The 13,947-nt window shown below is 37.6% G+C and overlaps 1 protein-coding gene across 1 annotated transcript; it reads right to left on the reverse strand.

The window, feature by feature from the left end:
* Window positions 1-246: 246 nt before the first annotated feature.
* On the reverse strand, window positions 247-8,296 carry LOC107818288 (NAD-capped RNA hydrolase DXO1-like). The gene is made up of 13 exons (XM_016644272.2): window positions 7,776-8,296; window positions 5,652-5,887; window positions 4,803-4,868; window positions 4,628-4,706; window positions 4,422-4,501; window positions 4,308-4,331; window positions 3,868-3,992; window positions 2,830-3,046; window positions 2,694-2,747; window positions 2,373-2,419; window positions 1,851-1,935; window positions 797-860; window positions 247-650 (listed from the first exon to the last, which is right to left on the reverse strand). Exons 1-13 carry the CDS (start codon window positions 8,179-8,181, stop codon window positions 547-549), a joined length of 1,587 nt encoding a protein of 528 aa, XP_016499758.1. The 5' UTR covers window positions 8,182-8,296; the 3' UTR covers window positions 247-546.
* Between the last annotated feature and the right edge of the window lie 5,651 nt (window positions 8,297-13,947).

The raw sequence follows: 13,947 nt of genomic DNA on the forward strand, positions 1-13,947 counted from the left end.
TTATTTTCATAACAAAAATTAGATTTTCTTATGTTACTATTAGAGAAAAGGCAAAAAAAAGGAGAAAAAAGACAAATAAGTTTCTTGACCAAAGAGAGGTGTCAACGCAAATTGCATTTTATGTATTTACGCTGCAGCATTCTCAAAACCAAAACTGACAACGATCTAACTTCATCATTGAATTCCCATTGGAAGTAAAAATGAGAGAACTCCCAAGACAAGAAATACACAGTTCAAAGAACAAAATTGAGAATTCCAATTTTTGTAGCCATTTCGGTTAACTTTTACACTGTTCCCAGTTTTGGAGAACTGGAAAGGAGGATTCCGCTGCCCCTTACAATTTAACTTGGATAACGCTCAATGTAAACAACTGTAACGAAGGTGAATGTTCTTGCATCTAAAAAACCTTACAACTGATTACAGTTGATACAAAAATTCCGCAAACGAAAGGGGGAACGTCCTTACTCTTCAGCGAACAGCCCTACGTTATAGATTTGTTACCACCTCAAAACCATTTATGAAGAATTTGATCATCCAAAATAGGTACTATAACTGTTGAACATGGTCCGTTATTGCATCAGGGCAGGACTGAGCTTGAAGAAGCTCCAAACGCGCAGAAGGTGGAGCAAACTGCAATATGTAGTCTTCATCTGAAGATTCACAACATTGTAAATAAACAATCAGAGCTTTGAAAGCATTTCAAATTTCTTGTTTCTTTCCTCCAAGTAATCAAACTATATTCCGAACAAGTAAAAGAAAAAGTACACTTAACAAAAGCTTTTACTAGTGTTCTTACTTTCTTTAACTGTCCCGTAGAGCCAGCATAATACTTCATCTGCAAATGCTAAGCACACTCCACCCTACCACAGCAACAGCCAAGAGACATGAGCACTGGAACCTAATTGCTAACTTGACAACACTAGGAAAACTTAAGAGAAACCAAAGCGATAAAAGACTTCTCACAATGTCTTTCATGTGTAAGGCTCATAAGCAACAAGAGAATTTTTTTTACCCAGTGCAAATTGATAAGAAACTGCTTGGTTTCCATTACGGAGCAGGTAGTGCTCCAATTCCTATGAAAGCTAGGTGCAGAAAACAGGTCACTATTTTTTCTCTTTTTTTTTTAAACTTCTCTTTTTGTTTTTTCCTTAGGAGTAGATCGATAAGAAAAACAAGACGGGAACTGCCCTTGGCAGCGGAAAAGGGGCGGAGAAGGCCAATGGGAAAATCCTATGATCCCCGATTGAAGTATGCAATGTCAATAACTAGGCTACTGGTGGATGACCTTCAATATTGTCAACTAACTGAAGCATAATGTTATGCAGAAAACCGCTATTAAATTTCACTATTGAGCTATAAAGGTCTTGGGTTGTTTCACCCATTATCTTTGAATTTCTAAGTTGGATGCTAATGCTTAGGTACTTTCAGAGCCAACTCTTGGCAAGCTTATTCCCACACTTGTAACTCGGATATTAAAGTTTGAGTTGAACCCCAAACCATGTTATACATGCCGGAGGCTGTTGAGCTATACAGTTCTCCCACATGATTTTGTGTAAGGGGGGTATATAAAGGTTTATTCCATTCATTGCTTTAAAGCTTTGAATTGGATGTTCAAATTCTTTCAACTCTCACTAGTCATCCTCATTATGAAATGTGAGGGGTATATTACCGCTGAGGAGAAGACATAATCAGATAATTAGTGTTTTAACCAAGGGAAACATAACCCACCAAAAAGACTGAAACAAGAAAACAAATCTAAAAACAAGAAATAAATGCCTTTTTAACTCACTCAATCTATCAGACAGAAGTATAGGCATTTATGCATATCTCAGAACAAAGAGATTAATTACCTGCCAATAATTTTTCATTTTTACTCTGTGAGTGATATCTTTAGTTCTCAATCTTTCCGTGCGGACAAGACGACCAGCATCATCCCTACAGTATAAATCAATTACAGATTCATAAAGTTAACCTTGGATCACTTGTCAAAAAATAACTGAACAAATTTGACTTGGGTCATGATCAGTCACTGAAAGAACACAACTGAAATCTTGTGAAGATTACTGAGCATTTCTTTTTTTTTTATATAGGTTACATGTTTTATTACTAAATACCAAGATGGTGCCAGAGATATGTACAAGACATCTATATGACTCAAACTAGTCATCCACTGGCATATATCAAATTTACCACGGTCCTCTGTTTATACCTAAGTACAAAGAAAGATCTTTTAATGTTTTCAACAACATTCTCATTACTGTTGAACATTAATGGAGAGATGAAAGAGAAGAAACCATGGCAAGATCTGTCCCCCGAGCCTTTAGAAAGGAAAAGGAAAAGCACAGATGGAAGAGTACAGCACGTAAATTTACCTAAAACCAACAACAATATAAGGTACACCAGCAAGAAATGACTGGATCTGCAACAAAAGAGAATAGACATAAGTGAAAGTAATATACTATTTGAAAGCTTCAAACAAAGGACAATCTAGAAACAGTTGATAAACAAAGTTGAAAGTTAAATTTAGGTATTTCATTATTTAGTTTTCACTTGGGATAGAGCTTGCAACATAGCAAAACTTAACCTTGTGTTAATGCATTATAAGTTTGGTATTTCAAACACAAAGAAATAATACACATAAGAAGCATGGAAGAATCTGCATAGAGCATGGAATGTGTTTCCATTGTCAATACCCAAAACTTGAGCAATTTCTCCCTCTCGTATCTTTCCTCAGTATGATAATCCAGCTGTAAATAGCAGAAATGAGGTGTATAAGTGAAAAATCAGAAAGAATGGAGAAGGGGAAGAGAACCCAATAGGCAGGCATACCTCGCGACTAGTCTTCAATTCCACATAAAACCTCCTCCCATCATCAGTTGAATCACAACAGTCCATTTCAGCCCCCATTAAAATACGATGTGCCCCTAATTTGGTCTTAACTACAGCACAGTATTCAACATTGGCATCAACATGGTGTATCCCTTCTCCATCAGAGCGTGCTGGATCTTCTGTTGCAAGGCTCTCGAAACAATATCCCCAGTAACACCTAAGATTAAAGGGTGAAAAAGAAGCATTTTCAAACAAGAAGAAAGACAAGCAAGCAAAGCATATTCAGTTGTCTCTAATGATTAACAAATTTACACTAATCAACTTTGTTACTACTACAAAAATTAATATTTCTAATAAGTATAACTGATACTTTTTAAATAAAACTGATGTAGTAGTATTGACTATTAAAAAGAAAAAAGAGACTACTTTTATGTTGTCAAAAATTTTAAGATATGTGGGGATATTTTGATCACAACATAGTTTGTGACCAACTAGAATTATTTGATATCTTATCATTGCCCCTTGTACTAATTTATTTTCGAAGAATGAAAACAAATAGAAAAGGAATAATTACTCTAATAGACATCTTCATCGTGAAAACAATACAACTGGTTTATAAATTACATGTAGTGCTGATACTCCAATGACATTGTAGTTAATAAGTTTCTGTCGCCCAAATATTAATTATAATAGAGCCAAGTGAAACAAAGTGTATAACTTATGCACAAGGGATCCCCCCACCCCCCGCCACCACCAAAAACAAACACCAGGGTCTGGTTCCCCAAAGTAGGAAAAGGAAAATGGAAAGGTGGAGAAAAGGAGAGAAACTGCATTCAAACTCCATTGCTAATCCAGGAAAATGGAAATCAGCAGCTCTTTTGTATGGTGAGCTTCTAAATTTTTTTTTTTGGCTGGAAAGTAACTATAAAATCTGAACTCAACAACTGAAAGTTATAAACCTTCTAGGACGGTTCGCATTGTCCACAAAAAACATGCAATTTTTTTCTTAAAAGCAAGAATTTGGAAGCACGCAAGAACCTTCTCCGATCCAGCTCACTCTTTGGCCTTTCTGGCAGTTTATGTACGTCAAGATAAACAACCCCTTTTCTTTTGTGCACTCCCATTTCCCAAGGTTCATGCCTGAGATAAGCAGTAGCCATTATCTGCAGACAAACAGGATACCCGAGACACGTGTTAACAGACTCAGTATCATGGGAACTGAACAATTATATCTGGATCTGTTTACCAAGGATACCAGATGAAGAGTGCATACAAATGCATATTAGTTTGTGTCAGTTCAAAAAGCAGTTATTGCTGACAAAATGAACTATTAATATATCAAATCAAGGGTCTCCTGTTTTGAACTGGTGAACCAAAAATATTGCAGATTAATGATCTTCTCTGTAATCAACATTTGATACTCTGAAACTGGTCATTCTGCATTATTGAAGCATTAGTCAGAGGAGATTCAACGTTACCTTGTTGAGGTTGTTGCGATAAGTCTGTCACAAGGGAAAAGGAAAAAGCAATCCGTTAAATCAACTGCCAAGCACATGGAGTTCAGATAACTTGAAAAGACGACAAATCCTTACCACAAAATGCATTCTATCAAGCGGTATATTTTTATTCCTGATACTGGCCAGTAAGTCACCAAAACCTTGAGAACCCAAATCTTCCAAAGAGACATATCTGTCAGATAATATACACAGGTGCAGATAGAAAACACAAGAAACTATGAGCCTAAGCATCAATCATCTGGAAGTTTCATATTCTCTACTTTCATCCCTCAAGAATATACCTTTCTTCTCAACAAAAGTGTCAAAACCTTCATTCAGGTCTGCTCCAACATCTTCAGTAATTAGACGCTTGAATAACCTCTGATAATACAAAAGGGATGTGCTATTGTGAATGGTCATTCTGGGGTTTGTTATACTGAAATATCAATGAAAAGTAAAAGGAAAGACAATAGTTACCAAACTGCGGTCATCAAAGTAGACTTCTCCACCTTCAACTCGACTGAAGCACGCGAGTTCACATGGCTATTATCCCAAAAATAGATTACAGTAAATTAGAAGAAAATATGCAAGCAGCAAAGAGGCACAATATTTCCCACCTTCCCTTCCCTCTACACCAACATAAAAGGAATCAATCTCTCTTTCAGTCTCTCACACGCACTGAGTGGTAAAGTATCAAGGCACCAAGAAAGTCTTTTTCTCTTTTTAATAAAGCAAGGTACCAAGAAGGTATTAATTGTAAAGGATATGGAAGAGGGAAAGAAAAGGGCGGGCGATCATACAAAGCCACAATCCATCTCTGCTCCAACCATTCCCCAGTTCATCCATATGATAAAGAACAAGCAAAGATTTTGGGGAGAATGTAGTGTTCGATGACAAGGGGGCCGAGCTGAGCCCCTACAGTAGCGAATTATTAAAAATATTAGATAATTACGCTTTAGAAAAAAAAGATATAACATTGTGTAGAGAATGAATGAACATGTAGCACACTATAGAATCCCTAATTTGTCTGAAAACCACTTAGTATTCGAATGGAGTACAAATAAGCGGAAAAGATATGGAAGACTCATGTAGTCCACCCAACTAATTTAAGATTGAGGTGTAATTGTTGTTTAAACACAATGGAGGAACCCACTTGGAACAGCAGTGAAACCCCAGCACACTAACAAAGGCATAACTTGAAGTTAAGGCTGTGCATTCGATCAGCCCAGGTACCCCTAAAACCGGCTTGGCAAACATCCGTTGAGCTTAACTAGGTAGTTTGACATCAAAAAGGAGGAAAGATGAAAAAACAGGGAAAGAACTTACCTCTTGAAATGCTATACATTTTCTTGCTAATGTTTCTTCACTCTTTGCAAACTTTAATTCAGAGACAAAGCGTTCATCACGATGGCCGTTGAAAAACTTGGGACCATAACCATAATTCTGCCTTGGGGGATAAGGTCCAGGTCGCGGAAGGATGCCAGCTCCTCTATCGTTTTGCCATCGACCCCGGCCAAAGCCTCCTCTTGTGTGGTGGTTAGTGTTACGTATAGGGGGTAAAACTGCAAAAGAGAATGAGAAGAGGAGCTTAAACAACAATCGACCCGATAATATTTAACTAAACAGTGGCAATTGAAACGAATGTTAATTAAGCTTAAAATGGTGTTAAGCTTTGCATTCTTCTTTCACAATTCAAAACCAAACACTAATTATTCAAATGCATTTAGCTATTCATCAGAGTGCCAACATGGTCACATCTCCATGAGTGTAAAGTTATATATGGACGTTAAGCATACTTTTCAGGAAGCAGTAAAATCAAGGCTATCTTGACCCTCTTTGAATTCTGTATACTTCTGATTTAGATCTCTCATAAAAACAGCAAACATGAATCATGTTAGCAATTTGAGTAATTTAGAGTATTTTAGCAGACATTTTCTACTTAGAATCGTGAACATCCACAACCCTTTGATAGCTCACTATGCCAATTCTCTTAAAAAAAACAGATTGAGTTATCTCCGTGAGATTCCAAAATGAAGAACTTCAAGTTAAATGCCAAGTCAATGAAATGCAGATCACTTCCAAAAGACTCATCAGATGATACCTATCACTAAAATAAGAGCATTAACAAGCTACTACAGTACCACATATCAATCAGAAGAACAGCAACAAAAGATGCTCGGCAGCAACAATGGTAGTAATTACATTTTCTTTGGAGTCTATTTGGTTGGGTTCAACTGTTTCGGAGTTGGGATTATGCAATGAGAGTAATCAGTTTCATCAACAAAAACTAAATTATTTCAAATGCAAATGAATCAGCTTAAGGCTTATCTCTTCTACAATTGCAATTCATGGATTGAAAAGCATGGGCTGAAAACCCCATCTTTCTCTTCCGCTCAATGAACAAATGGGAGGGTTAAGAAAAAAGACCATTGCCTCCCTGTCTGCTTCTTCGTGAAAAAGGTTCAGGAGAACAAGAAGGAGAAGTACTCAGGTGTCAGCATCGATAACCAATCCATAAGGAAATGCAAAACTAAAACCGGGAAGAATGACTCTTCAGAAAGATTATCTATTTGGGTTGCACAAGCAGATTACAATTAATCATTTCCCTTAAGCTTCATATCCTAAAAGGTAATTAGAAGTGCTAATACAAGAATGCACTTAAAACACCCGCACAAACAGCCAAATAGTAGCATACCAAAAACGAAAAATGTAGAACTCCATCATCCTATACACTGCAGAAGACACCCAGTATACAATCTTGGAAAGAAACTAAACATTGAGTATTTTCCAAGTCAAAGAATTTATTTATTTTTTTCATAAAATTTTCCAAGTCAGAAGAAATCAGACTCACAGAATTAAAGTCCTCAAAAGTTCCAAAATTAGACGTTTAGAAACATATAAAATGTACCCCATCACTTGGAGCAAACAAAAAGCAAGTTTAAATGTCCAAAAGTCAGCTTAATAAATCCTAGAAGCAAAGTGTTCAAATCAATCTAACAGAATCAAAACCTGCAAAGTTTCAATATTTAACCCTCAAAGACATTTCAAAATATAAACCCATCTCTTAAACCAACCAAAACCCAATACAAAATGGCCCAGAAGGAGCTCCAATCCTAGAAATAAAGTGTTCAAACAAAACCAACTGAGTCAAAAACCTGAAAAGTTCCAAACTTTAACCCTCGAAAACACTTAAAAAGATAAACTCATCTATCACACCAACTAAAAACCCAATTCAAAATGTCCCAAAAGGAGCTCAAATCCTAGAATTAACTGTCCAATATAACCAACTGAGCTGAAAAGTTGCAAACTTTAACCCTCAAAAACACTTCAAAATTTAAAACCCGTATATCAAACCAACTATAAAACCCAATTTAACATTTCCCCAGCTCCAAAACCTAACAGCAAAATGTTCAAAGAAAAAAAAAACAAGAATAGTAAGTAAGAAATTACCAGGAACAGGGAAAGGACTCTTAGAAAGAGTTTTAACATAATCTTCATTATCAGACCCAAAAAGATCCTTATCATCATCATCCTCTTCTTCTTGAAAATACCCACTACTACTATTATTATTATTATGAGAAATTACTTCCCCATTATCATCATCTTCTTTTCCACTGCCACTTCCACTACCACTGCCGCCACTACTACTTCTACTCCTATTTGATGATGATGAACCCGATGAAGATGACGATGATGATGACGCGGCGGCTGATGACGATGATGATGATGATGGTGATGACGGTGATGATTTATGATGTTGATTCTCTTCTCCTTCTTGTTGTTGGTTTGAATAATTTTCTTCTTCTTCTTCTTCATCTTCGTCTTCTCCAAATAAGCGTTTCAAATTCATGGGCATTGGTGAGGGTATAGCCGGACTAGTAGGTGAGTATCTTTTTTATTTGATCTCAGGCGTATGTTTGCGTATCAAATTTGTTCTTGTGGATCTTTTGGGTGTTTGTTTAATATATTTTGGGGGTATAGTGCAAAGTTTGTAAATGGAGTATAGTGTTTTGAGTCACAAGTCATTGTGTGGGAAAACCATTTTTGGGCTTTGACAAGTTTAGGCTTAAGCCCAATAACTTTTGGGCCCAATCAGAATTATATGTTGGGCCATTTTGGTTAGAGCAGACAGAACTATAAATTAACCCGAATAGCTGTCCACCTAATCTCTTAAATTAAAAACAGCAGACGGATGTATAATATAAGTATAATTCATGTATAATATATGTATAACTATGTATGATTAATATATAATCTATGTATATCGGCCAGAAAAGATAAACATTGAATCTGGCCGGTTATTTGTGTAACAATCCCTTTTGATTTTTCACGAGTGATATGATTTTTTCTGAAGAATTAACCAAAATAGCATACGTATGGTATATATATTATTCATATATAATATGTACATAATTATGTATACGGATTTAAAAAGTAAATAGTGAATCTAATTGACTATTTGCGTAGAGATTCTTTTTTTGTATAATGATACTGACGTGCTGTTGGAGTTCCGAATTCACATATCTTTTTCTTTCTACACGAAGAAAAATACTTACTACTAATAAACAACGAGGAAGAGAAATGAAATAATTAAATAACAAGTGACTTATCACAAATTTGAATAACAACAACTGACAACTGACTTCAACATCACCCCACTACACTACGCTTCCGCTATGCGCGGGATCCGAGGAAGGACCGAACCGTAAGGGTTTATTGTACACTTCTGCAAGAATTTGTTTTCACGACTCGAACCCGTGACATCCTACTCACATGACAATAACTTTACCGATTACGCCAAGGTTGCTTCCCACAAGACAACAGCATCGGCCAAAAAATGGTTAATGCTCCAAATGAATCTATGTGACAAACCTGATAACATATCCATTTATGTATATAGTTGAGTACAGGTATACAAAACTTATATATGTGGAAACAAACACATGCTATAATAAATCTTCAGCAGCGCTTAATTAGACTGGAGGCCGCAGTAGATAAGTTGTTTGAGTTTGGGGCTGCTGGTTCATATTATTGTTGTCAAACTCTGCAGTGACGAAAATGCTAAATGCTGGAATTGTAGAGAAAATGCGTAGAAACCATTGCCGAAAACTAGTCCAGGTATTGGAATAAATCCAAGAAGAAAGTGTAATGATAATGAAGAAAGTATACCAATATAACACTTGGGGTAGTAGAAGTGAAGCTAGAGATAAGATATTCAAGGAGTTGGAGAAATATCCTGAACTTATGCGTATTGTCATTGGATGATGATGAATTGTTATAGAAGTGATAGAGAAAATGAAGGAAAATAAAAAAAGGAAGAAGAGCCTAACAATGAATGTCATGAAACTAGGATAGGGATAGCAAAATATATGGAAAGGATCCCAATGATCAGAAGGTGATGAAGCAATGAATATGGACTTGAGAATGTTAACTAAAATCAAGATCAAGTACCTGAGATCAAATTCCATTCTTTTTAAGTTTTTTAATCTCTCTTCTTCTCTGGCTTATATTCATATATATATATAGCTAGTCGCAGGGGCGAACTAAATTTGCATATGCTTTATTTTCACCAGCAAAATGAAAAACCGTGTGTGTTTTGGGATCACGTGTCTTGTCTATCAAACCCCACCACTTATGACCCGTTGGCCATAGATTTTGCCAAAATAAATTTGGATATTATTTGACAAATACATGTTTGGTCATAGATTTTGTCTATATTTTGGCAAAATCCCAAATTTCAAAACCAGCTCAATAGCTGATTTTGAGCCAAAATATCACTATTATATTTTTTAAAAATTGCCCCAAACTTTTGTATTTTATAAAAGAGCCCGCCATTTATTATTTTGTAACAATGTTGCTTTATCTTCCCGGTCATCTGATAGTATATCATGTAGTTCATTATTCATTATAAAAATGATAATTTTGTATCAAATTTATTTATGTTCAGGATTATGGTTTGCGATAATATAATGAATGTTATTGATAATGGTATTGTTGAGTATTTGTGATAGTTTTTAGAACTTGTGGGTATAAGTCATGTTTCATGTTTTCCAAAATAAATTTGAAAAATATATTTTAAAAACTAATGTCCAAACACATTTTCATTTTCAAACCAAACTTCATCTAAATCGAATTTTTCAGAACAAATTTAAGAATCTATGGTCAAACACTATGTTAGAGTGTCGTGGGCCCTTTAAATCTTGACTTTGGAACTCATTACCTAACTGTGGGCCTTTTAGAAAATCGCCGAGGCTGCCAAAACGTCAAACATGTAGTATTTCTCTTTTGAGAGAACGGTAGTGTTGTCCCTCGTCCTTATATTTTTCTTTTCTGCTTAGGCCAACTTGTCATGCGTATGTTCCAATAACCTCCGCCAAAGTCGAAATATTCGTAATCGGGTAAAAGTCGAGCTTGAAGTTCTATCTTACGTCCAATACAATCAGCCAAGATCGAAATATGGTAATTAAGATCGGACCTAAAACATTGCTAAAATTAGTCATCGACACCACCAGATTTGCTCTCGAGTTTACCGAAGTCATAACCGGTCCCGGTTATAACGGTCTCAAGGAATATATTGACAGCTTATTCGAAATTCCCGCAATTAACCGGACATTACGGCAGAAATCACGAAATATACCAAAAAAGAACCAACAGTCAACAAATCAAGGACATTTTTACCTTTTATGAAATAATAGTATAATACCTAAAAAGTAGGTTCCTCTAATATATACATGGGGCCTCACAATTCATGAATACATTGTAGCATACACTCATAAGCAATACATTCTCTAAGTTCTTACTATTTGGTATCTTTGTGTCAATAAAAGTGCATTCAACTCAAGGGCGGCTAGCTTTCCTAAGCTGAAATCATCCAATTCACGTGAATTGCAGTTAATTTATCGTTATTTATTTCAATTGAAATCTAATCTATCGCTCTGTATGTTAATCTGCATATCCTTTAAACCACTAAATAATTCAATTGTTATCTAATTTTGAGGGAAAACAGTTTGGCGCCCACCGTGGGGCTAAGGATAATAGCGGCAATTTGATACTAATCATCATAACACACCCCATTTTACACTTGTTCTTTGAAGTGTTTCTGATTTCAAGTCAGGATCGAAATGTCAAACCCACAGTCTGTCCCTCTAAACATAGACACAGAATCTGGCCACCACGCCAGGAACAATAATGCATCACTCGATAACGAGGCAACACCAGTCGATCTTGGTAGGATCCTCGTGGTGGTTCCCATCGACGCATGTTCGCATATGGCCATCGACACAAACCAACCCACCGACCCCGAAAATAGCGTGCGCAGGGAAGCGCATTTGATTGCCCAAAACACTCACGACGGCGAAAATGATGGGATCAACTTGCGTATGATCTTCGAAATGCTACAGGCTCAACAGATGGCGACATCTCAATTGCATAACCAAGGTCGAACACTGAGCAGGAATGAACCCGAGCTCCCCCGGGAAGCCATCCGTAGAAACGAACCAATCTCGAAAAAAAATGAGAGAGAGTGAATCGGGGACTAACCCCTGAAATACGGAAATTGCTCGAAGAATTGACGAAACAGATAGAAACAGGGGAAAAGAAAATTAAAACCAATGATAAAAAGATAGAAACCTACAATTTTAGGGTCTACCAAATCCCAGGAGCACCCCCGATATTGAAGGGCCTGGATTCCAAAAAATTTATTCAAAGGTCTTTTCCCCCGAATGCGGCTTTGAAGTCGATCCCCAAAACGTTTCGTATGCCCGAAATCTCTAAGTACAACAGAACGACCGACCCAAATGAGCATGTAACCTCTTATACATGTGCCATCAAAGGGAACGTCTTGGAAAATGATGAGATCGAGTTTGTCTAAATAATTCGGAGAGACCGTGTCAAAGGGAGCTATAATATGGTACCACAACCTTCCTCCTAATTCTGTTGACTCGTTTGTTATGCTTGCAGATTCCTTGGTAAAAGCACACGTCGGTGCTATAAAGATCAAGACCAGGAAGTCAAACCTTTTCAAAGTAAAGCAGAGGGATAACGAGATGCTTAGAGAGTTTCGTTTCTCGATTCCATATGGAACAGCTGGATTTTCCCCCGGTCACGGATGATTGGGCCGTTCAGGCTTTCACCCAAGGACTCAACATTCGAAGCTCATTAACTTCGCAACAGTTGAAACAGAACTTGGTAGAATATTCAGCCATCACTTGGACCGACATCCATAACCGGTATCAATCAAAAATAAGGGTCAAGGATGACCAAATCGGTACCCCTTCCGGATCCATACACCCCATCAGAATCACCGACCGAGTCAAGAGAGACATCGATCAGGAACCTAGATCAAACCGGGATCAATATCAACCATATAATAGGGACCGAAGAAGCAGTGGGTCCGGGCGAAACCCTATGAGAAATGAAAGAAGGAATGACCGAGGACAGAACAACCGAGGACTCATTAGCAAAAACAACGACAAACCCATCGGGCCTAAAGAAGCATCAAGGCTCTCAGAGTATAATTTCGGCATCGATGCCTCTGCTATTGTGTCCGCCATCGGACACATCAAAGATACCAAATGGACTCAACCGTTATAATCCGATCCAGCCCAAATGGATCCTAACCTTATGTGCAAATATCATGGCACTCATGGACACAGAACGAAAGATTGTCGATAATTATGGGAAGAAGTAGCCCGGATGTTCAACAACGAGCATCTCCGAGAATTCCTCAATGATCGGGCCAATAACCATTTTCGGAACAGGAGTTCTAATAAACGAACCAAACCAGAGGAACCTCAACGTGTCATAAACATGATCATCAGTGGGGTCAACATCCCCCAGGGACCAATGCTGAAGCATACCAAACTTTCCATCACAAAGGGGAAACGGACTCGAGATTACTTACCGGAAGGAACCTTGTCGTTCAACGACAAAGACGCAGAGGGGGTCGCACAGCCCCACAATGATACACTGGAAATATCAGTACTCATAAATAAATATTGAGTTAAATGTATGTTGATTGATCCAGGTAGCTCAACCAACATCATAAGGTCGTGAAACAACTCGGCCTACAAGATCAGATTGTACCTGTTGTCCAAGTCCTAAACGGGTTCAATATGGCCTGTGAGACCACTAAAGGGGAAATAACACTACCGGTGAATGTCACTGGAACTGTTCAGGAAGCCAAGTTTTATATAATCAAATGGGATATGAGATACAACGCTCCGATCGAAAGGCCGTGGATTCACAACATGAGGGCGATACCCTCGACGTTACACCATGTGCTAAAATTCTCGACGCCCGAAGGAATCAAAATGGTTTACAGGGAGCAACCGGCCGCGAGGGAGATGTTTGCAGTCGATGAGGTGATCTCGACATCCACACTCTCAGTACTGAAGGATCTAAATCCAGTGATCGAAGATGGGGCCAAATAGCAATCACTGATACCAACCTCGACAGAATCAGAAGAGCGGGGGATAGACGAGGGTACCGACTACGGAGTCCCGAGATCTTACATAGCCCCCGATGACTCCGACGCTACAAAATTAATGGTCGAGCAACTAGAGCAAGTCAAACTGAGTGAACATTTGCCCGATCGATAGGTATACCTGGGCACGGGGTTAAA

This window comes from Nicotiana tabacum, chromosome 23 (genome assembly GCF_000715075.1).
Source record: "Nicotiana tabacum cultivar K326 chromosome 23, ASM71507v2, whole genome shotgun sequence".
NCBI classification, from domain to species: Eukaryota; Viridiplantae; Streptophyta; class Magnoliopsida; order Solanales; family Solanaceae; genus Nicotiana; species Nicotiana tabacum.